Genomic DNA, 27,341 nt, shown 5'->3' with positions numbered 1-27,341 from the left:
AAATCTTTGATTTGATCTGTTCCAGTTCATCACCCAGAAAAAGCGCCAGCAAAACTTGAAAAAGATCTGTCAAAGACTTTGAGTTACGCATTAACGAGAAAGCGTCTGCGGTGGTGGCAGGTCTGTTCTAAAACCTTATGCATTCACCATAAAAAAAAATTAAACAAAGTGATGACAAAGATAGGCTACGCCAAGAGACTAAAGGGCACATAGTTTAACGTCATCTATGGTTAACCTCACATTGATCGGGTGAGCCCGTGGATGTCTTAAGATGTTGCTGCATTGCATTTGTGCTGTTGGTGCTGTTATGCGATGACTGCATTTTCATTCACTGTAAATGTGAAGGGTTCCTACATAACTGAGGCTTTTACTCTCTTTTTATATGGACCCTCATCGCCCTCTTCTTTTTGCCATATTGCCGTGTAATTGAGAAGTGATTGAAAAGGCTAATAAATAAAATAAACAAATAAATAATAATAAAAAGTGATAATGACGGCTACAAATTGTGTTAAACACTGTACAAACACCTCTGTGCAGCCTGAACATTTCATTCACAAAGAGAATAAGCCTGCTGTGATCCTACCAGTATCTTCTTGTAGTTATGCCAAGTGTCATTGATGACCTTCCAGAGAATCTCCAGCACGTCCTTCTTAGGAAGCAGCGTACAGTAGCCGATAGCCAGACTGCAGTCAACTACTCTCCAGTTAAGCACCTGAATCAGAAAAGATCAATAAAAATAATGAAACACATCCACGCACCTTCCAACCACTTATACTTATCAGGACTGCAGGGTGGTCTGGAGCGCATCCCAAACAGCATAGGGTACAAAGCTGAGACATACTATGAAAGGGATGCTAGTCAATCACAGATCTGTAGCATGAGCATAAAAATCCACCCAGATGACATCAAATAAAATTAAGTACTTAAATGCTTCAATAAATTTCTTGACTTACAGACATCCTGAGCATGTCTGCAAGCAAGTCCTCATTGTACTAATGTTCTACTGAATGTATGTATGAAACTATGTATGAAACTGTATGTATGAAACTACAAACTAGTTATACTAAGTATAACAGTCAATCCTACTTTCTGATGTTAAAACAAATCCAGACGATGGGGTTACACAACAGGGGTCACACCATTTTAACTGCTGTGCTGCATTAAACCTGGGAAGGGATGCACATCTGCACCTCTACCTTGTGCAGAAGAGCAACTGCAATGGTCTTGATGGAAGCCAGGGTGCTCTTCCCGAATTCGGCTAAGCACTTCCTGTCTCTCAGCAGCTGCTGGTGGCTGTGCAGCTGAAAGAGGCCAACAGATTGGTGAGTACACCTGAAAGGTCGACATGCCATCCAATCAGAGTTGAGCGATGCCCTCCCTCCCTAATGCCCTCCCCCTACTTGTGAACTGAGGCCCAGGTCCATGTTGTTGGTAGCGACGTGCTGGAGGCAGCTGCCAAAGGAATTGGTGAGCAGGCGCAGTGCCAGCTGCAGCTGGCTGCACTCCTGCAGGCTCTGCAGCATCATGGCCACCGGGCCCAGCAGGGGTGCCAGGAAGTTCATGTCTTAGTAGGGGGGGGGGGGGTAAGAAACGGAGCAGGGACCAAATTCAGCCAGACCAGGAACAGTTCAGTTGGCTCAATATTTAAGGTAGGTAAAAAAATATATATATTCTCAGAAAATGAAATCAATGAAATCAAGGAATAATGCTGTCATTCTTCATTAAAGCTTAAGTTACAGAAATGAAGGAACATTACTGTTGCAAGAAATACTCGAAAAATTAAAATATAAATAATATTCAAGAAAAATACATATCTGAATAACCAAAATTCATGAGTAGTTCATATTCAGACCATGTAATGGGGGACCAGTACTACTCATCTAGTAAGCAGTGCACACATACCACACAAGTAAAACATAAAAAAGGCAGTTACAAGTCAACATGATCCTCCTAGCACTGCTCCAGTGCACCCAAAAAGCTCTGAAGTATGGGAGCGTTTCCAAAACAGCTGTAGCAATGCTAAGCAAAATATCTAGTATCCGAATATTCAAATATGAATATATTTGATAGTTGCAGCCCTAATGAACATACTTACCTTCTTGGTAAGACAAATTGGACAGACAGGAACAGTCCAGAGGATACAGTTTTGAGTCTACAACATAAACAAGCACAGAACTCTCAGTTGGTCTCGCACTCCATTCAAGCACTCCCAACCTGCATCAGGAGGGTTTAGCTGTAGGTCTGTTCCACCAAATCAGGCGGGACATAGCACAGGACATGTCACAACAGAAGAAAGCACCATGAATAGTAGACTATATAAGTTGTGTAGGTGTTTAAAATAAAAGCAACTAAGAGGACATGAAACGTATCTCTTGTTCGCCATCGCACCTGAGGCCAGAGGAAGAAGGCTGTTGGTGATCTCATACTGGACTGGAAGAACAGACACGGGGTCCAGAACAATGCCGTCCTCGTTGAAGAAATGCTGGAAGCTCCACTCTGTGTACGGGTCGCAGTCCGAATCTGGGCACGAGTCCTGACGACATGATACAACGTCATGCTAGCCACAATACTGGTAACCCATAGCTTTGCATGCTGTTTAAGATTACAGATTCAGCTGGCTGGTTGAGTCCCAGAAGGGGATTGCTGCTCTACTTTTGAAATGAACCGCTAAAAAAAAAAAACACATTAACACCAACACCACCAACCACCTTCTGTGTGGAGAAAGAAAAACCCCCCCGACTCGCCGGGCCTGGGAGGAACTGAGCAGACAGCCACCACATTAGGAGTCATGACATCTTCGAACCCCAGGAGGAACACAGCAAAAAGGGGGCAGGGGGGCAGAGCCCAGTACCTTGGCAGTGAATCCGTAGTCATCGATCTGGCACTGCTGGTAGACGTCCATGGCCGCCCGCGTGCTCTTACACAGCTCCATGCAGTCCAGCAGCAGATCTGCGGGGCAGAGCGGCAACACTGGGTCACACATGCAATAACCCAAAATCACAGTCCCGCGTCAGTTGATCAGCATCCCTCAAGGAGTCCATCTTTAGCATTGGGCTCTCCAGAATGTAATCCAATGTAGTGGCACTCGGGTTCAGTCTTGAGTGCTCATACGAATGGATGTTTTGTCATGCCTGCACAGTGGGCAGACCGTTTTGGGAGCACGAGTGAGTTGGTGCTTGATGGTTGTGTTCAGTCCAGTTAAGGGCTTGTGTTAAAAGGGGGGAAATTTGGAGACTGGCTAAAGATACGGTCTTGACATAGACTCAAAGACAACTGAGACATCACTGCCCCCTGCTCCATGTGCTGTACCTGGGTGGCACACCGTGATGGCCTGACAGGCCAGGGTGTGGATGGCGGCAGGAAGGTTGAGGCCCTCCGGAATGACCATGGGTACGTTCTCTTCCAGCATGTGACAGAGCTTCTGGGCAGCACTGAAGAGCACCCTGCCCGTGCTGGCGTTGTAGTGATGCTGAAACAGCTCCCTGTGGGGGGGGGGGGGCAAACAGGCAGATGAGCAGCAAATCACAGCTAGTCATCACTCCATTTGGTACAATCCAGGAGATCTCTGAGGAACATCAGAGGCTGTAAATCATAACCCTGACAAACAGGATTAGTCCATCACAGGGCAAGAGCGGCCTAATAAACTGCTGATTTACAATGACAGGAGCCAATGACAGTCCAACCATAACGTTATATAGGTCTAAAGCTAATTTAGACCTATAGAGTTTTTAAAGTGAATTTATTAATAAAAACACACACACATCTTCGTCCACATTCTTAAGATACCTTCAGAAACACCCATTTATGGCTGCGACTAACCAACAAACCAAACACCATCTCAATAAGACCTATTGTAAATTGCATCAGCTACATGTTACCCGCAGATCTTCAGGGCCTTGTCCACCTTTCCCACCCCCAAAGCTCTCAGTGCGAGGTCGGCCCACAGCTCCGGCTCCGAGCGCTGCAGCTGCCTGGCCAGCCGGCGCAGCCCAGCCTCTGTGGAGAGGTTCCTGGTCTTGCCGTCGGGATCGTTGGCCACCACTGGCGTGGTTCCCTTTGGGTACCGCCCATGGGCGTGGGTGTTCTCATAGGCTGTGATGTGCTGCTCCTGAAACTGCAAGCGCAGGGCTTTGTCTGCGTAGTCCTCCGGCGACAGGAAGATGTCAAAATCCTCCTGCGGGTAGTAAGGTCAACAGCTCCACACAGGCATCTCTTTAGCCACCATCACAGAGGTCCTAAACTAAGTCCCTAAGGGGCTGTGTGGGCTGGTCTTTCCTAAATTCCACCCAAACAAATGGAGAACACACGCACCAGATCCTGACCATAACAGTCAAACCTCCCCTAATCATCATTAATACTTTTAAGCAATGCAGCATTTAACTGCTGTATTGGACGGACGTATTCATGGCACTGGCAGGTCAGCTGACTTGAGGGACTGAGTGAGTAATAAGGAGACACACAGCCCCATGAGGAACAGAGATCACAGTAAAGAAAGCACAACCATGAAAGAAACAGCATCAGGTCATCTTCAGGTTTTAAATATCACCAAAACAGGGAGTGTGTTTCCAGATGGGTGACTATGCACATTAAAGGGAGGGTGATGCAGAGTGAGAGCGTCTCTGCAGGCTCCCCCGGGACTCGCGGATTCATCAGCATACCTGCAGGTTGGCAATGGCCTCAAACATCTTCAGGTCATTCTCACACACCAGTCTTTTAAAGGCATCGCCTTTAAGACAGAAAAAAAGGTCTGTTAAAAACATGGAAATGTACAGCTGCAATCAGAAAGGGTGACATTATTGTAACTTACAATACTGCTGCTTATCCAATTTCAAACTTATTCTAACATGAATAGATGTATTTTAAACACATTTCATCAGTGAAAACTATCCCACAATCTGCAATCAAAATTAGAGTACGGTTACAATTTTATTGCAGAAGCCTAAAAATTAATTTGGTTAGCTTTTGATGGTTAAAACTTACAGTAATTAATAGGATGCACAGAGGTCCTTGCTTTCAACGATTGGCACATCGGTACCCACAAGACATACCCACTTACACTGCTCTGATTTGATCTGGTTTCAGTCATCTTCCAGTTCCTTCCACAATTTTGGTGCCAATTACCTTCCAGAGATTCTTGATAGGGTTCAGATCAGGACTCTGGGCTGGTCATTTCATCACCATGATTTCTCAGCTTTGTGGAAATGCTTCACCCATTTTGCAGTGTGGTAAGGAGCATTGTTTTACATAAAAATGACTGGCTGACTGGGTGATGCTTGTAGGGAAGGAACCTCATGTTGCTGAAGGAGGTTCTGATGCTCATTACCTTACCATGTAGCCGCAGGTCGTCTGACTCCGGCCGCAGAAAATGTACCCCACAGCATAACGCTTACCCCTCTGAACCCTACAGACTTCTTCACACACTTTTAGTGGAATCTTTAACCAATTTGATGCCACACATAATGTTTCCTATCTGAACAAACTAAATTAAACTTGCTTTCATCACAGAAATAAACCAATGAACCAATTCCCTCCGAGAGTCTCCCTATCGTCCTGTTCACTCACACGTTCCTCTGACGTGGGTGACCAAGCTTTTTTGGGGACTTGAATGACTTGGATTCTTTGGACAGCTTCAATATTCAACAAATTAAGGTCTTTGGAGAGCTAACTTCCCTACCAATAATTAAGAGAATCATTGTGTCAGCCTTCACCTGAACAACCTGACGTCACTGGGTTTTGGTCACCTTGGAGAGGTCCACCATCTAGCAAAATGCCTATCAATGTTTCCAAATAGATTGGGGTTGCCAGATATTTCAGATTAGAACAAAAAAACTGTCAAGTATAAATTGTTCTCTAATTTTGATTCTCCAATTCTCACCTCCTTTGAATTCATTGTTTAAACCTTTAATGTAGTGATGTGCAAGTTCAGTGAAACATCTTTTCTATTCATGTTAAAAGACTTTGTAATTTACAAAAATGTCACTCATTCTCTAATTTTGATAACTACTGTATAACTAAGGACCATCCTGCTGTCACTAACATGCCAGTCCCACTTCGTGTGTCTGGGCACAGAACCAGACAGGAGCGACGCCCACCTTGCTGAATCTGCCGTAAGAACTTCAGTGTCTCCACCATGACCTGGGCCACATTTATGTGGTGTTTCTGGTGCTGCTGGAAAACACAAGGAACAAGGTTATGAACCTACTCAGGAAATCCCCCCAATAGCCAGGCAGTGTCTTTGATACAGGGTAGCACAGAACCTGAGAGTAAAAGGGATAGGACAGGGTTACAGCCTGGATAGGATGAAAGGCTTTTGCAGGTTCATAGGACACACACACACACACACACACACACACACACACACACACACACACACACACACACACACACACACACACACACACACACACACACACACACACACACACACACACACACACACACACACACACACACACACACACACACACACACACACACACACACACACACGTTTGTTTTGTGCAGACAGCCCATTCATTTCTATGGGAAAAACCCTAATCCCAACAATGACAACCTTAACCCCCACCCAGCCCTAATCTTAACCATAAATAACCAAGCAAAATACAAATCTGTTTTTTGATTGTCACAGATTTTTATAAAATTGAGTTTCTTCTTCTGGGGACCGGAAAAATGGTTCCGACAATGTCAAAATTTCAGGGTTTTTTTCATATTGTGAGGACACTTAGTCCCCATTATGTGCTACATACACATAGAGTTCGATGTAGACACTCATATGCTTAACTGCATATCTTTGGACTGCAAGAACAACATGGAGTTGTATAAGACATCTGCACATAGCGGGGAGAAAATGCAGATGTCATAAACAGAGTGGAAGGCAGATTTGAACCTCTGACCACAGAGGTCTGAAGAAACAGAGCTAACCACAAAACCACCGAGCCACCTTAGGCAGGAAGAAAGTGGCTGTATACAGAAAATACAGCTGCAGTCGATGCCATTTCACCCTGCATGTGACTATCACATTGAAATTCAAAGCCAGGCCACCATGCGGACAAAGCGAGCACCCACCTCCTCAGACACAAACTCCTTGTCCTGCAGCTCCAGCCGTGCCCAGGTGGTGAGCCTCTCGATGACGCACTCGGCCTCCATAGGGGGCAGTCCTTTCAGAACCAGCACACAAGCCTCCCGCTGTAGCAATTTCAAGATCGATATTTACCAAAGATGGGAAATGTATCGTATATTTCAATGTGATCAAATTCAAAAGCAATGGAAGAAAAAAAAAGAACAGCACTATTCATCTTTCAGTCCAGTGAGCCAGTGAGAGACTGTGTGGTTTAGGACTCTGTGCCTGTGACTGGAAGGTCATTTGTTGATATTTGGGCCCTTAACTCACATTGCTCCATGGATCAGCTGACATTGCTTCCACAATTGTACATTGCTTTGGATAAGATCATCTGCTAATTAAATAAATATAAAAATCTTTGTGAGCATTTACCCAGTACAGGGTTAGATAAAGGAGACTGAACCCCATCCCAAGAGGCACAGGCAGCAAGGTGAGGGACACCCTGGACAGTCCACTACAGCCTCATTCCAAGATCACCATGTAACTGCAGGTTTTTAAACTGAGGAAAAAGAGCGAGGGTGCAAATGTGGGGACAACATGACCCAGTAGCAATGAAAATGCCAGAGTCTCAGATCCAGGCAGCTGCTACTTCATTGGTGTTACAGCCCTGTCTGGCAGGAAAGCTCTCCACTGCAGGCTTACTTACCTTGGCCTGACCTATCAGCTGGATGATATACAGGAAGTAGATCTGGGAGTTTGACAGCTTATACACTTGCGCCACCTTGAGGGCATCTTCCAGCGATGAGGGCAAGTCCTGCTTCAGGATACGCCTTAGCAGCATCTGTGGGAGGAAGCTCAGTGTAGCATGGCATTCATAAAAAAATAAATAAAAATGTTGCTCCCATTGGCTGCATTTATTCTTGAGTGAAATTCAAATACAGAATGAGAAACAGACATTTCACATTTAACAAATTTAGACAATTGTGTTTTCAAAATGATCACCTTTGGGCCACACTATCCGGGAGTTTTCCGCTCCCAAAAACTTTTATAAATGCTTTCACACCCGTATGATTCTGAGAACTATTTTAGCGTTGCAGTTGGACATAGCAGAGATACATTTTTGTGATGTGGCTTTCACATCAGTCCAGTAGCCTTCGTTTCCAACAGTTTATTTTAACCATGGCTATTACTTTAACTCCTTGTAAACTTCTAACAGAATCACTGAAGTCTGCATTTTTTATATTTTGTACATACTGTAGACCAGTGGCTCTCAAACTACCGCATGCAAAAGCATCAGTGTATGAATAGATCAGTTCAGTCATAATGGCAGCATGAGTTACCATGACAACACATTACACTAAGCAGTAAATCTCGCTAAGCGGCAAATCTGGCTTCATGATACAAACTAGGGCTACTGCAATTAGCTGACAGTTGAAAATGCATCAACAACAATATTTTAAACTGACGCATCATTTTTAAAATAATTATTTCAATGAAATCACCATTATGATTTCTAAAATGTTTCAATTCATGTTTTCCTTTAATATCACTACATAATTATGGGAGTAGTTCAAATAATCACAAAACAAAAAGGTGGTTTTACACAAAGTTTGATGGCAATACTACACAGGCACCAGTGCTGTGCAGGAGCGCCTGAAGAGAAAACGTACAGAAGTTATTCTAGATCACCACAATAAAAAAAAGTGCTGTATATTCGTCTTTATAAAATAACCATTATTACGGAGAGCTTTTTAATATCTGTTATCAATGTAGCTGCTAAATATAACTTTATGGCTTTAATAATGAGTGTCTGCCTGCTACCTTAGAATCACCATTGAATAAATGTTTAAGCCCAGATTTTTGCTCATTCTACGTGGACTGATGGTACCAATGTGTGTTCAGGCGCATTGGGCTTGTTGGGACCAGGGAAGTTTCTAGCTATTGAAAAGTTTAGGGGCTAAGTCAAGTTTACCTGGGGCTTGACTTTTTTGTTGAAGGAAGACTGGCATCGGGGCTAAAATACTCAGGGCTAAAATACTCAGGGCTAAAATACTCAGGGCTAGGCTTAAAATACTCGGGGCTATGGTCCCAAGGGATCGGATCTAACAATGCCCATGTTTGGGACCAGTGTTATTATTGTAAACTAAAACTGAAACGAAAATCGACACTAAATAAAAAAAATAATTTGGGAACTGACTTTAATCAGCAAAAAGTACCACCACAGCACCAACATATTTTTATTTTTTTTTTAACCTTATTTATCCATGATATTTCCTCTTCCAAAAGACGTTGCGATTGCTAAGCTGTCCCCCATGTTTTACCAAGACAGTAACATAGGGTGCTCTGCTAACAGAGTTTAATAGGCATAAGGATACACCAGATTTACACAGATTAACTTTTGGGTGATCTCATTAATATTAGGCATAGTATATTTAGAGTATATAAGTTGAAATAATTTGCATGGAGCTTAGTAATTCGTGCTCTAAAGTTGGGCAATTACTAACTTCAGACCACAAATGACTATGAGATAATATTTTTTCCATTATGACACCTAAGGGGCTCTGTAAATCTGCTCATCAAATTGTGGGTGAAAATAATGTCCATTAACTAAAGCCCTGCAATAACATACAGTTTGTTGTTGTCAAAATAAAATTCTTAAATGGTCTATTTGATTTTCTGGAGGAAAATCAATCATTTAGATTAATCGACCAATTGGCAAAATAGTTGACAGATTAATCCATAGAAAAATAGTCGTTAGTGGCAGCCCTAATACAAATCCCTACTCTGTGAAAGTCAGTTCTGCCACCAAAAGCAAAAACACCTAGTCAATTTCCTTGCACATGCACAGTCAACATGCCCTAAAGTGCATAATGTCTGCTGGATGCAGAAATCTGGGCAACATGCGCACCATTCGGCCTATACCCCTGATGATGAAATTTACATCAGTTACCCTGTGCGCGGACAGGAAAGTGAAGCATGAATTGGTCTTAACACCAGCTGTTTAAAAGATTATTCATAGGCATATACATTATACAGTGGTACCTCGGTTCTCGAACTCACTAGAACTCGAATTTCTTGAAAGTCGAACAAAGCACTTTGACCTAGAACTCCATCTGAATATCAGAAGTCGAACCGTGAACGGTGACCTAATATAAATTGTATGCACCAGGAAATGAGTCATACTACAACGCAATTCTTACTTGAATGCCTTCTTCACATTAACCAAATAAAGCAGTGCAACATTACAGTAACTAACAATAAATAAACCACTAACTTACGTGTACTATTAGAGCATTTATGTCATTTATTTAAAAACTTTATTTTACCAGGTAAATTAACTGAAAACCAGTTCTCACTGCTTTACGTGATATTCGGGAGAAATAGCAGATTACGCATTGGAACTGCCTGCGCTACAAACGTCATGCGTGTAACTAAACTCTTCAGCCAATAAGGGCAAAGGTGTGTTGTCACGGAGGCAGTTCCAGTTTGTGCAGCTGAGTGGTAGGTCGCAATGCATCTAACCGTAATGCATTGTGTCAGGATCAGAATGCGTTGCTTTAAGCCAGCTGTAACCAAGTCGAACCCAATGACCGGACTGGGGAAACAAACTGAAACGCGGACTTAATACAGAGGACTAATGACAACAACCAGAAACAGCTGATCACATGGGGATCCCACACGAGGTTAACGAGGGGGCGTGGCACACAGAAGGAGCGGACGATCGGGGCAGGACAGGGGTAATGTTGGGATAAAATCTTTATCGTTTTGGAAGCCATTAGGAAAAAATGCTTTTCTTGTTTTATCCGGTTCATTTTGTGTTTAAATGCTAAAAAAGAAAAACATATTTTTAAGTGTAATTTTGGGGGGCCGGGAATCAATTAATTGGTTTTCCATTATTTCTTATGGGAAAAATTCGATCAGAACTCGAACTTTTTAGGATTCGATCCGGAGTCCGGAACGGATTACCGTATTTTCCGCACTATAAGGCGCACCAAAAAGCCTTTGATTTTCTTAAAAAATGACAGTGCACCTTATAATCCAGTGCGCTTTAAACGTGGATTAATTTCTGTTGTGCATACTGAACTCGAAGCGATTTTAATGTTTTAGTATTGAAAAGTGAGTGTATTGTGTAGTGCTTCACGTGTTATAAATTAACAATTTCAAGAGTTATTATGAATACGCTGACTTTTGATTTAGTGATATAAGACACTTGTTTTTTTACGTGTTAAAGAGTAGTGAAGACGCTCATAAACGTTTGAACAATGTTGACAGTCATTGTGAACACGAGATGTAAAATAAATTTTGGTTGACTGGCTTATCTGACTGTTTTGTTTTGCTTAAAGCGCCTTAAAGTCCGGTGCGCCTTGTATGTGGAAAAAGTTTGAAAATAGACCACTGATTGACGGTGCGCCTTATAATGCAGTGCGCGTTATAGTGCGGAAAATACGGTAAGTTCGAGAACTGAGGAACCACTGAACATTTTTCTTTTGGGCTTCGTAGTGCTGGGTCCATGTGTGCTTGTGTGGTGTGTGTGTAGGTGGGGGGGGGGGGGGTATTGGAAACCACAACAGGTAAAGAGGTCAAACAAAGCAAAGGCACAGAATACATTTCAGACACATAAAATAATAAAAACAAAAACTAAAACCTTAAAAATGAGCCTGCACTTCTCCTTATACCTTTCCACCACAAGGGGGTGACTGCACGATTAATCGTTATGAAGAGGTGTCAAAGGTTAAAGGTAAGCTTCCACTGACCATGACTTGACAGTTGCTGGATGGATTGAAGTTGCGGATGCCGTAGCCCCTGAGCAGCTTCTTCATCTCCATTAGCTGATAGGTCTCCTTCAGAAGCTCCTGCCTAGGATGGTCATGACACAAGCACATCAACAACTGAGCAATGCCCCCACCCTCAGCAGCCTCAGAAATCCCGGGGGGGTTTAACCTTACTTAGGATGCTCCTTTCCCAGGTGCTGCTGGACAAGCAACTCCACCTCCTCACTCCAGGGCACGACAGCTTTGTACATGACTTCCAGGACGGCGTCCACCACCAGCTAGACCACAACATGGCAGAAACATGCCATCTGTCACCAGCAGCATGGAGAGACAGAGCGCGGCCAGGAGGATCCAGTCAACAGCACACATTCTACATGAATTCATTACCACTGATGTTTGAACAGTCACAACAGCATGAAAAGAGGCGTTAATCATATACATATCAAGTGGAACAGACAGGGAGACTCACGTCAGAGTCCTTCATGCAGCTCAACACAGCCATGGCTTTGGCCTCCCACTCCGTGAACAGCGATGTGGCGTGTGAGCTACAGCGTTCCAGCATGTCCTGCAAAGCGTTTCACACACAGTGAGACCCCAATCCAGAGGAGACACGCCTCCGCCTCGGCCACCGCTGGGTGTCCTTTACATTTTACAGATTCCAAATTTGATTCTTGTAAAAAAAAAATTTTTTAAAAATCCAATTATAGTTGATTTTTGGTGCCAATTGTAATGTGGTGGGGAAAACAAATAGCAAAAATGTTTAATAAAAACCGTCTCTATTGTCTTCAACTTTCACAACAGGTTACTTTTCACGATAGGTTACTTGAAGCAGTTATGTAATTTTTAGATTTTGTTAAAACAAGAACAGGGTGTTTCAAGATGAAATAATGTTAACCACACTCTGAATCTTGGATGTCACTGAGTAGACATTTTGTGCCCCAAGATCAAGTGCATGGGCAAAGCAGCCAGTTTTAGGAATAGTACCTTTTTTGGTGGCAAATCCATATTAGGAGCTTCATATACAGTGAAGTTGTGGTGCATTAACCCTTAAGTAACTGACTGAAAATGCCCGTGTAGAACTCAATAAGTGGAACAATTATCTTACCAAATTTCCGGTTCTTGCAATTTGAAACCGGTTCTTAATACCCAACCCTATGGAATCAGATTTGTGCCAATATCATCAAGCAAAACTTTTTTGACATCAAGCAAAAACAAGGCTTCGAGAAGAAAAAAAACTATATGAAGCAAAAGAAATGTCATGTCCTTTGTTTACGCTGCCAGCTTTCTCGCTTGCGCTCCCTGACTTTTTGCTTACAATTCTGACACAAGCTTCTCGCGTGGGCGGGTTTTCTCAGGGACGCGTCCCCATTGGCTAATAAGTTTTTGACTGACAGGTCAATGCCACGGACATTTTTAATTAACAATGTTTAATAAACATTATCAAAAGACCAATCATGTTTGCAAGTTATAAATTTTACTTTTGAGATGACATTTCTTTTACTTCAGTTTTTTTTTTTTTTGTCACGAAGCCTTGTTTTTGCTTAATGTCAAAAAAGTTTTGCTTGATAATATTGGCACAAATCTGATTCCATACAACCCTAACTAGGGCACAGTAACACACAATAAAACACACAAACCTGGATGTAGTGCAACAGGAGCTCATCCAAGCAGGTGTGGTGCTCCTGGGCATAGGGCCCAACGCTGCTCTCTATTATGGCTGGGATCAGCTCCGGGGCCAGGACTTTGTCCAGCATCAGGAAAGCAATGCTCCTCGTGTTGCCCTGGCACAGGGTCATCATGGTTAATTACTAATATTCAGCAACTTTTATTATTATCACTACCCATCTAGCCATCATTTTTACAAGATCTACACTATTTACACTATTTAGGCGTTTGGCAGAGCCTTTTTTGCAAAGCTATTAATTGATACTTTATTGATCCCCGTGTGGAAATTCTCTTTACACTTCTCCCAACTTGCCCGTTGTTGCGGCGCCAAGGGAGCTGGGGGTTAAGAGCCTTGGTTGAAGATAAGCTGGGTTCGACCTTGCGATCTTCTGATCACAGGCACACAGGCTTAGCCCACTGAGCCATTCGCTGCCCCATGATAGAGGGTTATTTTACTGCAGAATGGCACGGTAGGAGCCCTATTCCTAGGACATGAACTCGCAACCGCCAAGTAACATTGGTGATTACATGAGGACCCTTAGGCACCCTACACACTCCCCATACAAGACAAGGGGGGAAAGGGATTAAAACTGGCTTTGAGTCAGGAACCTTCTCGAAGTCAGACAGAGGCAGCCTGCAGTTGTACTTCCTGAAGAGGTCCAGCAGCTGGCGGAGGCTGGACACCAGAGACTTCAGGTGCTCCACTTCCTCCAGACCACAGTCATCCTCCTGTCCAAAACAGAAAAAAATTACATTTAAAATATTCTATGCAGGCAATTTAACGCAGCCATTTTAGTTTGAATTTTTTGCCAATTCGTACAAATATATAAAAAACATTCCCACTTGTCCAGGTTTGGCAGTAAGCTTGAAGCTTTTTCCAGAAACCACAAGGCTAGAAACCACCTAGGCCATGATGTCAGCCCGTTGAAGAGAACATATAAGATTGCTAAATAGGGAAATGGACAGCAGCAGAGGTGCTGAGAGAACCCTCAGTAACCCAAAGTAGGATTGGGATAGAAGGACAGCTTACCAGTGGTACCCAGAGCCAAGAGGAGGAGAGGCCCAGCTGGGACATCTCCAGTCCATTCTGGGGCCAGTCATTCTGAAGAGGGGAAGAACAGCAAGATGGAGGTTAATGCAAGGCTGATGAGGCCAGGTATGTTACATTCTGTGTAATTACTTAATGCAGTTTCCCCAAGCTACATCAAATCAGTCTAGAGCTTGCAAATTTATGTGAAAGATTCTACAGGAATAGTGCCAAAGACGTGTGTGAATAAATGTGAAAGATCAAAATGCACAAGAAATGAACAAAATAGCAGAAAAATCTAAAAATGTTCTGGGGTCAAAGAGTTGCTTAATTCCCACCTTTTCCATCAGCTCTAAATTCCTTGCTCTCTGCTCCAACCATCTGGCAAGATTCTTCTGCAAACCCCCAAGCAAAGGCTCAACATTAGGTAGGAACTGAGGTATCTGAACATTCTATAAATGACAGCACTAGGCCTCATCTAGCAAGCTTTAACTATACATTTTGCTTGTTTATGATCATTTTCTAAAAAGATCATTCTAGATGCACGGCAGCACCTGTCCTCTGGGCAGAGTTCTTCTCACGAAGGGAACAATGACACTTCTAAACCATGGGCAGAGGTCCCGGGAGGGGATGTTCTCAGGTATGGACGAGAGCAGAGAGTCCAGGACACACTCATCAAACTTCCCTGCAAACTCTGGCTGCATTAAATAAAAAAATAAAGTGTCACTGTGTGAAACCAGATGTCAGTGATAACTTGAAGGTGACACTGCACTTCAGGAGGTCAGCTATCAAACAAAATAATGGGAAAAGTTGAATCTGACCTGAACCATAGTCTCATTTTCCTTAACCACTATGCCACTAGTTAGCCGAGCTCCCTTTATAATATGACAGCTTTAAGTTTGCATTTAAACCTTCGCGACCCCAGGCTATGTGGCAGTCATCATGTGGACCCTCTCATCCAGTCAAACCATCCAGAAACTGGGATAAAATTTCAAACCTGGCTGAACAACTCAATAGTGAGATTAGAGGAAGACCATGTTAAAACCTAAGGGAAGGAAGACTGTGGTAATATATTTGTTGGCAGTGGTGGTTTAATGGTTAGAGACATGCACATAATTAAAAGATTGCAGTTTTGATTCCCCAACCAGCAAGGCACCACTGAGGTACCCTGAGCAAAGTACCGCCCCCCAAGCACTGCTCCCCGGGCGCTAAATTAGCTGCCCCTGCTATGTCACATTGTCATATACGGGTTAAATGCAGAGAACACATTTCATTGTTGTGCACTGTGTGCTGTGGTGTGTCAACAATGACAATTAATCACTAAATTCTTAATATATGCACACACACACACCTCCATAATAATCAGAGACAATTCCTCACAAGATCAGCTGGGTATGATGGGTACCTCATGTCGGAGCCACAGGTGCTGGGCCCCCCTCAGGTCCCCCTCCCTCAAGTGCCACAGAACGTCTGTCATGTGATCATCACTGTTCAGGAACTCGATCCAAGCGATGCCACTACATGGTGCGGGAAACACAGATGTGAATGCATGCACCAAGAGTACAGTAAAATCTATGCAAATGGCTGACATTCATTTACATTATTTAAGAAATAAAATTGGAAAAGTACAATTTCATAGGCAGTTAAATTTAAATACGTAACTGGGATTTTGTACATATACCTTAAAAATTATATAAAAGTGCTCACAAAGTCTTGAGAAACTTGATTAATTCAGTAAAACCACTGCAAATTTAAGGATGTTATAAAATCAATATGTGTTTTCAAAATATACAGTACTGTGCAAAAGTCTTAGGCAGTCCAAAGAAATGTTTAAAGCTGTTTATCTGGGTAGCAAGGGTACTTTGGCTTAAAACAAAAAACACAATTTAACATTAGAACATGTGCAAATTAAGAGTAACACAATAAAAACTAGTAGTAATTTCTTCTGTTTTCTAAAAAGTTCCTGATATCTAGTCGGATGGCTAGATGAACACCGCTTCAGTTCCCAAACCTCTCCTCAGGGGCACCTCAGCTGTTCCATGATTTTGTTAAATTTCACCAACAGCTCAATTAAATAATTAAATAAATTGGTTTAAAAAGTCAGTGACAGATTAACTTGCTGTATGAGGTGTGCTAGTGGCCAAAAAATACATGGCTGCACTGGATGGTTGCTACAAATACTGAGTTGATTTTAGCAGAGGTTCTGAAGTGGCTACACTGACACACTTTGACAGGAATAATATCATACACCAATACGAGGATAATCTAAACATCATTTTCTTTGCCTGCCTAAGACTTTTCCACAGTACTATATATATGACATTAGAAACCAGTACTTTTTTGTAAAACATTCAAGTAATAATAAATGGGAACCCAAATTATATTTCTAAAAAAGCTGATCTGATTTAAAGAGTTCACTGACAAGAAGTTTCACTGGGTGTTTTTAAAATCAGTGACACGATTGCAATAACAACACACCTAACATTTGTATTCAGTATTGCAATTGCAATTAATAGCAATACATCCAAAAAAGAACAGTCAGGAGTCAGTCAGGAAAAAAAAAGACACTTAAAAGAACATGTCTATGCGGGACGTGCAGATATGTTAAAGATTACTTGTCAATGGACTTATGAAACTAATAAATTCGAATCATTTTTACAGAATTAAGGAAGTGTCCCAAGACTTTGCGAGCACCAACTCTGTGATCAAACTGCCAACAAAATAAGGAAATATGATTAAAAATTACAACTGGAAATAGACAAAATTCTCTCTCATTATTGCCACTGTCCTGCAATGTGAAATGAATAAACACATCACTGTATCATGGCACACGATATAATCTAAGTCAGGCTTTGAACCAGGGTGTTTCACAGAAGGGAACGGACTTGAAGTTGTCTGGCCCGTTGAGGCCGCAGTAGGTGGCGAGCTTGAAGAGGGCCTCCTGGATCAGGGAGGAGGGGTAGCGGGAGGCAGCGTGGTTCAGCATCTCCTCCGCCGTGCTGAAGGTGGGCCATGGGGCTTTCATGCAGTACTGAACAACAAACTGCTCGTCCTGATAAGATGACGGCAGCCACATTAGCAGAATCATCGCTCGTCAGAACCGAAAGTGTTCATAATGTCAACAGAATCATCATAAAATAGATTTTAATCAGGGAAGGCAGTTTTTACATATCCCATCTTGCTTTTTGTAAGAGAAACAGACAGGCATGTACATACAGCTGACAGCACGGTTAGGTTTAGACTATATGGTCCATGGGGTTAAGGGCCTAACAGTGATACGATTGTGCCAACTAGACGATCTGAACCCATGATGTTCTGGATGCTGGCACATATCCCCTAGCCGAACCCTCCCTCATTCAGTGTTGAGGACAACAGAACCAAGAAATTAGCACCCCATCAGTACCATAATCATCACCAACAAGCTTAACTTTGGGGAATATATGAGCATCAGATCTTTACAGGCCAACATCAGAATGGCCCAGCTCCTTACCATGATCTTCCTCAGGTTGGTCTTGGCCTCCTCCACTAGCTCTGACCACACTTCCTGCCCATAGCCCCCGACAGAAGCAGATGCCAACTTCTCCAGCACAAAATCCAGCTTTACTTTATACACCAGCTGCCATGAAGGATTACATAAGTGCAGTTGTGTTTCACACACAGCGTATACATCAAAATACAGCTGTACAAAGAGTACGGAACTTAAAAACACCACCTCAACATCAAGTCCAAACTGGATGGCAAAATTCTCTGCCTCTTCAAATTTATGCTTGTGAAGAAGACGGCTCAGTCTGGAAAAACACACAAGAGCTTATACATCATGTGATTACAGTCATGAAGGCTGCAGGGTCTCTGCTCCCTGTAGCGGCTTACCTGTTTTCAGGCAAGGCCTCAGTGAAACACCTCACCACAATTGTTGACACAGTATCCTCAGAACTGGGGGGAGAAAAAAAAACACACACAATATCCAGTTCAGGCTCAACCACACCCTGTTTCTTCATCATATTTAAATATAATTGGATGCTTGAACACGTTGCTATTATATACACACCCATACCTTTTTAAGTTTTCAGAAATTCCTTCCAGCAAATAAATCTTGTCCTGAAAGTAACAGTTACTTCATCTTCTGTATAGGAAAACCAGTGGAAAATCTCTATACCAGCTTCAGTATCAGACTGAAATTAAACTAGGTTGGCACACTGTAGCAGAGCCGGGCGTATCAGTAGACATCAAACCTCAGGGTTGTGGGTTTCCTGTGCTGTCAGGCTTTCCTCCCATTAATGCTTATGCGCTAATAGATTTTCTCAATATGCATTCAAATACCAGGAAGACCAGTACATACTGTAATACTGAATCAAAGCATTATTAATATTTTGTACTGAATCATGGGTACTAGAAAAAGAGGACAATGAGTTGTGCACATGACACTCTGTGTACTTAAAGAGTGAGAGGCTCGAGACGGTGTTACCATGCTGATGCCCATTTGGACTAGGGCTGAAGTCCCAGAGACCTCCAGGGAATACAGGACCACCATTGATGGCAGAGAGTACACCAACAGGCTCCTCATCTAAACCAATCATCATGCCAGGGTTAACCAGAAAAATCTTCTTAACATCACACAAAGAATGTATTCAGTAAGCAATCACCCAAGCGTAGTTATATATGTATCAATGTTATCCAAAAACAGACATCTTACAGTGCAGCCAAAAATTATTTGTACATTGTGGGGAAGAAAAGGTCAAAATGGAAATGAAATTGAGGATATTAATTGTGCAATTTTATTACTTTTCCTCGATGTATTTGGTATTTCAACAGTTTCAGCCATGTTGGGAATCTCAACTAACCCTACAAATGCCTGTGGAGAATGACCACCAAGGTTACTTGTAGAAACTAAGGGCGCCCAAATTACCTCTTTGGAACATCTGCGGTTATGTGTTGTGTTAAATGATCTCTATTATGACTGGCAACTCCTCCCATTGTCACATACTCGTTCAACTCTATGAATGGCCAGGTATACAAATAATTGTTTGAAGGCAATAAATAACATCATTAGAAAACATTTTAGACAGTTTTTCAAGTTGGTTCTTCAGTATCCTGTTCCAATATCTTCATTGCCATTTTTGACCATTTTTTCAGTGTACAAATAATTTTTGGCTACACTGTAAATCTAAATGTAATCTGTAAAATGTGTATGGAAGATCCTCTATTAACCAAAATCATCAATAATCACAAAATGAAAATACTAGGAATATCTCCATTTTCTGCACTGGCCATTTATGAAATGAGGCTAGTATGCTTGTAAATATTTTTAAATGCTTTGAAATAACCAGTAATTACCAAATTACTGTTGGGCATGGTCAAAGTGATGAGTTTCACATTGGTGCCTTCTTGCCTAATAATGGGAGAAAGCACATTATAAATATTTGAACATAGTCCGAGAAAAACAGAAGTGCACATTAAAAATGGCTGACAAGGTACATACATAGACGACGACGATGATTCTCCCTCAGCTGTGACCAGGAAGTCAAGAAAGGGGGTCTCTGGCCAACACCACACCATCACAAGGAAATTCACATCCCAGATGCTCAGAATATTCTAAATGAAGCGTCCATGGAAAGACAGAAGCACCAGCACATCTGAGCATGTCTCCACACTTGTTACTGTATTTGAAGACAGGTATTTTGTCTTTAATAAACAAATACAGCCTATTGATGTCCCTCAAATGTATGGGAAAAACCCAAAACCATAGGATAACACACTGCTTCTTCATAGTAATTTTGTACATGTACAAACAATTCAAACCACAGACATAAGTGTTTATCCTCTAGCGTAAGGATGGGCAACTGGTGGCCCAAAGGCTGCATATGGCCCTCTCCACTATTTTTTTCCCGGCACGGTCACTGTGCACAGGTACTAAATGTATGATTAATAAATGAACAAAATAAAAAAACATTTTGAAGTAAATACTTGCATACAGGACAGCCTAATCACTAGGAGGTGCGGGAAACAGTTAGCGGGAGAAATGTTAAAACACTAAGGCTGAGCTGAATATCCGACTGAAGTGACAGAAGACTAAAAGTTGCCCATCCCTGTAATAGGTGGCTTGTTTATTTCGCCAGCAAATATGGTATGAAGTATGATTCTTAAGACTGGCAATGACCACCATAACTGATTCTGCAGGGCTGGAGCAAAGCTCACCTCCTCATCAAGAACATACATCAGATTGTCCAGGAGCTGAATCTTCCTCACCCCTGCCACACAAACACAAGGAGTTTCAAGCATTTCAAACTAGCCTGAAACATGACTAATGACAAAACATTTCTAGCTTCATTCAGACATAACACACGCACCAACAGTGAACTGCATTTCTCTTCATATCTTAACATACCTGCTTAGTCTCATAGCATTGTTTGACCTACAATAGGTAGGTTTAAACTGCCCTGTTTAAAATGCTTTTCACACATTAAATCAAAAAACAGAAAAATCACAATTTTAAAATTGCTCTGGATAAGACTGCAGGCACATGTATTACACCTTTCCTTAAAATGGTCATCAGGGATACCTGAAACTAAACTGGAGTCCATGACATGGCAGACAGCCATTGTGTGCTGAACAGGATCCATCTTCCACTGGGACAGCACCTTTTCCCCGCCTCCCTGAATTCAGACAACACAAACAGCATCTGTTACAAAGTAGCAAAAAATTGTTTGTACACTGTGGAAAAAGAATGGTCAAAATGGAAATGAAATTGAGGATATTGACTGTAAAATTTTATTACTCTTTTTCACAATGCATTTGGTATTTCAAATACATTTATTCATTAAAAAGTTGATAGACAGTGAAAATGATACAGCGTGCGCTCGGTTGCCTGAGTCAATTATACACCTCTGTATTACAATTAAAATTACTTTACGTATGGACTGTAGGCCTATGTATTCGAGCACCCCCACAAATCCTACAACAGCAGGTGCAGCCGAATAATAAAGAATCCTACTTCGCGGAAATTCATTTAACGCGGTAGAGTCTGGAACGGATTAACCACGATAAATAAGCGACGACTGTATCTGAATAAGGGGTGAACATTGCTGTCCTTTAATTATTCTGACCTTAAGACTCACGACCATCCATTATGAGTAAAAATATCCATCATTACTTATTTTCAGTCCTAACCGTACCCCAAGTATGATTTGGTTGGCAGCATCAGAGGTCACAGCTGCAAAGCATCCTCTGCTGTGGATCTCCTTTGTACTGGAAAACTCTGTCTTTATAAGTGACTGACACTGGCAAAAGTGAGAAATAAAATGTAATAAATTACCATATCATACTCCTTTTATCCAAGTCTCACACCAACTTTAAGAATAAGAAAAGGGCATATACCTTTTTTAATAATCCAAAGTCCATTGTGTCAATTGCTGTAATTAAACAGAAAAGTTTAGCAGAGTAAAAAATGATTCTTCACACTGGCACTATTTACAAAAAGGCATTACATACTTCCACACACAAATGAAGACAAGGATACAGATAAAAAAAAAACATACCTCTTTCAATGTTTTCCAGTTCAAGATTGAAGACATGAAAAAATCCATCCGATACAATGAGGAACAAGTGGTATGACCCTACACAGTGAAAGGAGCAAGCATTCAAAAGGCAACATCCAGTATGATTCAATTCTGATGATACTGGGGTGTGTTTCATGAAAGCTTAAGTACTTTGTTATCTCGTACTTAAGACCATTTGATAAGTAGTAAGCTTTTCTCAAAACCCTTTGTACAAGTATTTCGTAACCCTGTTTGTAAATCAATGAGCGATCCGACCCACTTATTTTCTGCGACACTGCAGAATATGTTTTGAATATGTTTGTTTCTTTACGTAACACAGTTTTTAAAATTTGTTCTTCAATATCCTCAACTTTCTTTCCATTTTTTTCAGTGTACAAATTAGTGCTGTCAAACGATTAAAATTTTTAATCAGATTAATCACAGGGTTGCTGTTGATTAATTTCGATTAATCACAATTAAATATAATTTATTTTTAATCTATATTAATCGCATTTCATTTTGCATGAGCAAACAGGCTCAAGAAAAAAGGGAATATATATGCACTTAACATGTTTATTGAATATCTTGGACACTAGTCGGATGCATTCCATCTGCCACAGAAGTGCAATACCATGGACCCTTATCAAAAAGCAAGATTTTTTGCTTAGCCGGACAACTTGTTGGATTTAAGGTACCTCAGTTTAAATGGTCTTTATCTTCGTTCACTTACAATTAGCCCTAACTACCGTAAATCCGATAATAATCCGACTAATCATGAAATCCAATTCTAGCCCGGTTAATTGCCATTTTTAGCAATATCAGTTGATAACACATTACATGCGGTGCTTTACGTATAAAACTCTGTAGCAACACGTCCACAGATAAGTTGGACGGTATAGTGTGTGTGACCGATTTAATGAGCCACAAATGAGAAGTAGTGCTTAAACAGTATAAAACTACAACTTTCCCTTCTGTTGATAAAAGGCGCAGCCATCTTGGGTTCTGAACTCGGGATCCTCTGTGCTGCTCCGAGATATTTCTCGGATCTCCGAGAAACGGGAGCACGCATGGCGTCACTTCCGGCTTTCAAAACTCGGAATCCGACTCAGAATACGAGTTCCCAGGGCAAATGGAACGCATCAAAACTGCCCGAAATGGGTTGACAGAGACATTTCAGGGATTTTGACTCATTCTGCGTTGCAGATGGGTTAATTTCGTTAAAAATTTTAATCAGATTAATCATGATGATGGATTAATCCGCGTTAACCCATTAATTTTGACAGCCCTAGTACAAATACATTTTGGCTACACCATATATACAGAGAAATACAATTTAATTAAATAGTCTCTCCTAATAATCCTGTTGTTTTTACACAAGATCTTTAAATGATATTTTGTAATAACATTGCGATTTGCTGGTCTAAATGTTGTTTTGTGGATAGACATAACCCCCTTGGACCCCCATCACAACAGGGGGCTTACTGCAAAATTTAACTGCCCCCCACCCCCCCAGGTGAGCCAGTTTTACCAAATGCCCCCTTAGATAACAGGCCATCACACAAAACTTATATCCAATTGCAGCAAACCCACTCTCCGCAGGTTGGCAAAATTTCACCAAGAGGACCAACTCCCCCCCCTCTGTGAGATCCCTCCTCCACCCCTGCCTTGGATAGTCAGATAGTTAGTAATACTCAATACAGAAACACAGGCTGCTCTGGGGTGAAACAATGAGCCCCGTTGCTCTGGTGCAAGATTAATTGAAAAGAACAACACGCTGGAGTTTTACCCTAAGTCCCACTGTGCGGCTTCTGACAGGTCTCTGTCTATGCCACCAGTGCATACCTGCAGACCATCAGTCATGGACATGGCCTCAGAAGGCTGTGTCCTGCATCTGTGCATGCATTAAACACATTCTTGTTGCAAAATGAGCACAACTGCATACAATGTCCAGCAGGAGGGGATGCCTTACATGACACTAAAACTGGTTTTCATGCCATTGTAGCAATACCTGGCATTGTAGGTGCAGTGGATGGAACCCTCAACCCTATTCATACTGACAGCCTCTTGAATCCCATCCGCACCTGTCAAAAACTGTTCTTGGCACTAGGCCTAAATGTCAAAGAATTTTACAGAGATTATGGCCAAGGGGCCTGGGACACATGATGCTGTTGATGTGGTCCAGCTTTGGAGTGTCAGACAGCAAATGATGGTGCTAGAGCAGGTTATTGAAAGACAGCAGGTGACCTCTTCACAAATGCCTACTGACTACAGTATTGAATCCCTAAACTGTGGCTGAGAGAACATGCCAAGAACACCAAAGAACATGCACTACTGTAGGGCACACTTGGGGCATGTGGAAGAGGTAATACAGGTATCTGCATTGGTACTTGGGAGCTCGAAGATATTCCCTGGAATGCTGCTGTGCTGGTATTGTTGTGTGTGCTATGCTGCACAACACTGCAGTAAAAATTTATTTTTTGGCAACCTTCGCAATCACTTGTTTCAATGTTTTGTTTGAGAAGTGTTGCTTCCTTTTCCTACTGCTATGCTCACAATCTTCTTACAAGGAAGCCACGTTATGTTTTGAGCTCATTAATATATTTTAGACTAAATAGGTTAATTTGTTTTGGGTGCAATTTTGTGTGTTTTGGAGTGTTTTGACTGATTTTTTTCCAATTCAATTGATTTTTATATAGTACCTTTCACAACAGAGTTGCCCCAAGGCGCTTAACATGGGAGTGTTGCGATACATTCCTGCATCATTTACACGCAATAATTCATTTAATTTAAAAATTATTTTTTACATATGACTGATTTGACAATATCATGACGTACTTGAATATAACACACCCCCTGAAATACGTGGGACTGTTACCAACAGTGCTTTTCTCACGTGGAGGCTGGGGACGAGCCAAGAAAGAACTTTAACTTTGGTTAAATCTGGAAATAATCAATGGTTTTGTGAAACACTAGCAAATCTCACTCGTTCTTTGCATGCGTCGTTCGTTATTCACCAAGATCGTTATCGGGAAACGCACCCCGATAAAAACGAAAATGACAGAATTACACGGGCTTTGTTCATCCCAAAACAACTCACCTAAAGTAACGGCATCTTCCTTCATGATAAGGTTTTTGTACGTCTTATCTTTTTCTGAAGATCCTTTCTGAAGAACAGCCTTCCAAAAAACAAGCAATCTCATCACCATTGTTATGAAAACCATCGGATGATATTAAGAGTGGCCCCGTACACTGAACAAAAATATGCATATTTTGTGATAAATAAGCAGGATATCATACTACTCACTTTAGTAAACACGGTCCTTTTCTGTGGTACATATATAAGATGAAGTTTTCCACTCCTTTCCCCAACGAGCAAGAACTGCCCCGCCGGGCAAACGCCCACTGCATCCACATTAGTGTCTGCAATAAGGTGAAAATGAATGGGGGAGGTGGGGAATGGTCTCTGAATCAGACAACGGAGATGCGACCTGAATCACTGAAGTCGAAAGACCTACCGAAGTTGAGGTGCAGCAAAACGGACTGAAAGCTCTGGTCAAAGAGGACCACTGTGGTATCGGCCACCACCACGGTGCAGTCAGAACTGGTGCAGGCATACAGCGCTGGTTGGTGCGAGATCTATGACAGCAATAATCGGGCAGGTCTTCGTGTTACATGCGAATGTGTTAAACGATTTAATTAATTCCGTTTTTACGTCAACCTTTACAAAAAAAGAAACAACGAAAATTAAAAACAATTCAATGAATAGCAGGAACGTCTGTAAATGAACTGATGGGGGACATACTAAAACGCTTAACGTGACATAATCTTCCAAAATTGCCACCAATAATCACCAAATTTCTCTCGGACTGTCGGACACGTTAAGCTTTTCCCTTATAATGGGCGTCAATGGAGCGGAAATCGTTTAAGAGATGGTGTCCATACCAGGGCCGGTGCTACACATAAAGTCCTATTGGGGCACAGGCCCCCACCCCCGATTACCCATACGATGTTAACGTAAGATTTTACTGGGGCAGAGCACATAAATACTGGAGCCCGTGCCCCAGTATAAGGGATCTAACGACACCCATGGTCTATACGACTAGCATTTCGGTTTTCATTTTTTTTACCTGGTGGAAATATTTACGACCAGATATGAACACTACTCCACGTTAAGTTTTTTTTCCCACGTTAAGCGCTTTAGGATGTCCCAGCTGATGCTGTCATGATCACCTTGACCGACTGGCAATTAAAGTATTTAGACAATGTAGACTGCTGCCCATTGCAGACAGCAGACCTTCACCGCGAGACTGACACACTCACTCTTTCTGCGCAGGAAAGCTTGACAAGCGTGTCGACTTGGTACAGGGCGCTGCCGCACTCCCGGCTCGAGTCGACGGCCAGGCGCACCGTCCCGGTGTCGTCGCTAGTCAGCAATTCCACATCGTTCCACATCTCGGCTACGGGGTATCAAAACATGGACATTTGTGCTGCAGTACTTAAAATTTGGCGCCAGAGCGCAGTGATAGTGCTTCCGGGTGTAACCGCAAATCGTTGGGTTCTATATATATATGTGGGGGGAGCGTCAACTATCTCCCCCCAGAAACACGCCCCTGTGAAAATAGATTGGTTTATTCTCAGACGATTACGGAAGTAGGCGAAACTATTGAACGGGAAGTACGTCTGTTAAAAGGTTAATTTTACAGCGATCCAAGTCATTGAATCAAGTAGCATAGCTTTATGCTTTGCAGTCGTATAGCGAATTTATACGTACAGATTAAGACAATAGTGTTTATCAATATTGACGTCATCTTCCATTGCATTTGCAAAAAATGGCATTGAACAGCAATTTTAATACATAATGTTCATACAGTAACTTAACAGGAAAAAAGTTCAAGTCATAATCTTGAGTGTTTTTTTGGGTATGGCTTTTGGACCCCCTGCCTGGATAAGTGGCAACCTCGCTTTTATTTCCATGGGAGGTTTCTGATGATGACTATGTGTGTGAATCTCCTGAAAAACCTTTTCCGGCTTTATTTTGGTACCTAGTTTAGTGGGTCTTTTTGAAGGTTTTTATGATAATACTGAGGGTGAAACTGACCAATATTTTATCTGAGTAATGACATTTCAATTGATAATTTCAGTGAAGATTTTGAAAGAAATAAGGCATAGGTTTGCAAGAAAGTAAGAAATATCATTTATTATCATGAAAAAAATATCCAAATGTGACACTTCTAGAGAGAAAATGATAAATTGAGTCTGAACCATTTGGGGTCAGTTTTTAC

At 41.8% G+C, this 27,341-nt stretch overlaps 1 protein-coding gene across 6 annotated transcripts in view; it reads right to left on the bottom strand.

Moving 5' to 3' along the window:
- Positions 1-27,341, bottom strand: part of kntc1 (kinetochore associated 1) — a 47,275-nt gene that overhangs the window by 17,945 nt on the left and 1,989 nt on the right. For 5 of the 6 annotated variants that reach the window (XR_002836438.2, XM_072709194.1, XM_072709195.1 and 2 more), the window contains 38 exons: positions 26,380-26,516; positions 25,575-25,695; positions 25,364-25,479; positions 25,157-25,235; positions 22,060-22,137; positions 21,899-21,933; positions 21,697-21,801; positions 21,084-21,177; positions 20,720-20,772; positions 20,004-20,116; positions 19,859-19,913; positions 18,990-19,088; positions 18,579-18,622; positions 18,395-18,457; positions 18,237-18,312; positions 18,015-18,140; positions 17,410-17,576; positions 15,930-16,041; positions 15,079-15,222; positions 14,863-14,919; positions 14,528-14,599; positions 14,107-14,226; positions 13,470-13,613; positions 12,302-12,397; positions 12,007-12,110; positions 11,815-11,917; positions 7,767-7,901; positions 7,066-7,185; positions 6,093-6,168; positions 4,659-4,726; positions 3,879-4,174; positions 3,310-3,482; positions 2,852-2,949; positions 2,389-2,533; positions 2,096-2,152; positions 1,401-1,564; positions 1,197-1,301; positions 584-712 (listed from right to left, as the gene is read on the bottom strand). Coding sequence is in view for 5 of the 6 variants with exons in the window: in XM_072709194.1 (XP_072565295.1) it covers positions 584-712; positions 1,197-1,301; positions 1,401-1,564; positions 2,096-2,152; positions 2,389-2,533; positions 2,852-2,949; positions 3,310-3,482; positions 3,879-4,174; positions 4,659-4,726; positions 6,093-6,168; positions 7,066-7,185; positions 7,767-7,901; positions 11,815-11,917; positions 12,007-12,110; positions 12,302-12,397; positions 13,470-13,613; positions 14,107-14,226; positions 14,528-14,599; positions 14,863-14,919; positions 15,079-15,222; positions 15,930-16,041; positions 17,410-17,576; positions 18,015-18,140; positions 18,237-18,312; positions 18,395-18,457; positions 18,579-18,622; positions 18,990-19,088; positions 19,859-19,913; positions 20,004-20,116; positions 20,720-20,772; positions 21,084-21,177; positions 21,697-21,801; positions 21,899-21,933; positions 22,060-22,137; positions 25,157-25,235; positions 25,364-25,479; positions 25,575-25,695; positions 26,380-26,511 (4,074 nt within the window). In the remaining variant the exon portion in view is untranslated. The remainder of the gene's footprint in view (positions 1-583; positions 713-1,196; positions 1,302-1,400; positions 1,565-2,095; positions 2,153-2,388; positions 2,534-2,851; positions 2,950-3,309; positions 3,483-3,878; positions 4,175-4,658; positions 4,727-6,092; positions 6,169-7,065; positions 7,186-7,766; positions 7,902-11,814; positions 11,918-12,006; positions 12,111-12,301; positions 12,398-13,469; positions 13,614-14,106; positions 14,227-14,527; positions 14,600-14,862; positions 14,920-15,078; positions 15,223-15,929; positions 16,042-17,409; positions 17,577-18,014; positions 18,141-18,236; positions 18,313-18,394; positions 18,458-18,578; positions 18,623-18,989; positions 19,089-19,858; positions 19,914-20,003; positions 20,117-20,719; positions 20,773-21,083; positions 21,178-21,696; positions 21,802-21,898; positions 21,934-22,059; positions 22,138-25,156; positions 25,236-25,363; positions 25,480-25,574; positions 25,696-26,379; positions 26,517-27,341) is intronic. The other variant, XM_072709198.1, reaches the window with a different exon arrangement.

Source organism: Paramormyrops kingsleyae, chromosome 2 (genome assembly GCF_048594095.1).
Source record: "Paramormyrops kingsleyae isolate MSU_618 chromosome 2, PKINGS_0.4, whole genome shotgun sequence".
Classification (NCBI taxonomy): domain Eukaryota; kingdom Metazoa; phylum Chordata; class Actinopteri; order Osteoglossiformes; family Mormyridae; genus Paramormyrops; species Paramormyrops kingsleyae.
The sequence above is the reverse complement of the archived record's forward strand: the minus strand, read 5'-3'. Positions and strand labels throughout refer to the sequence as shown.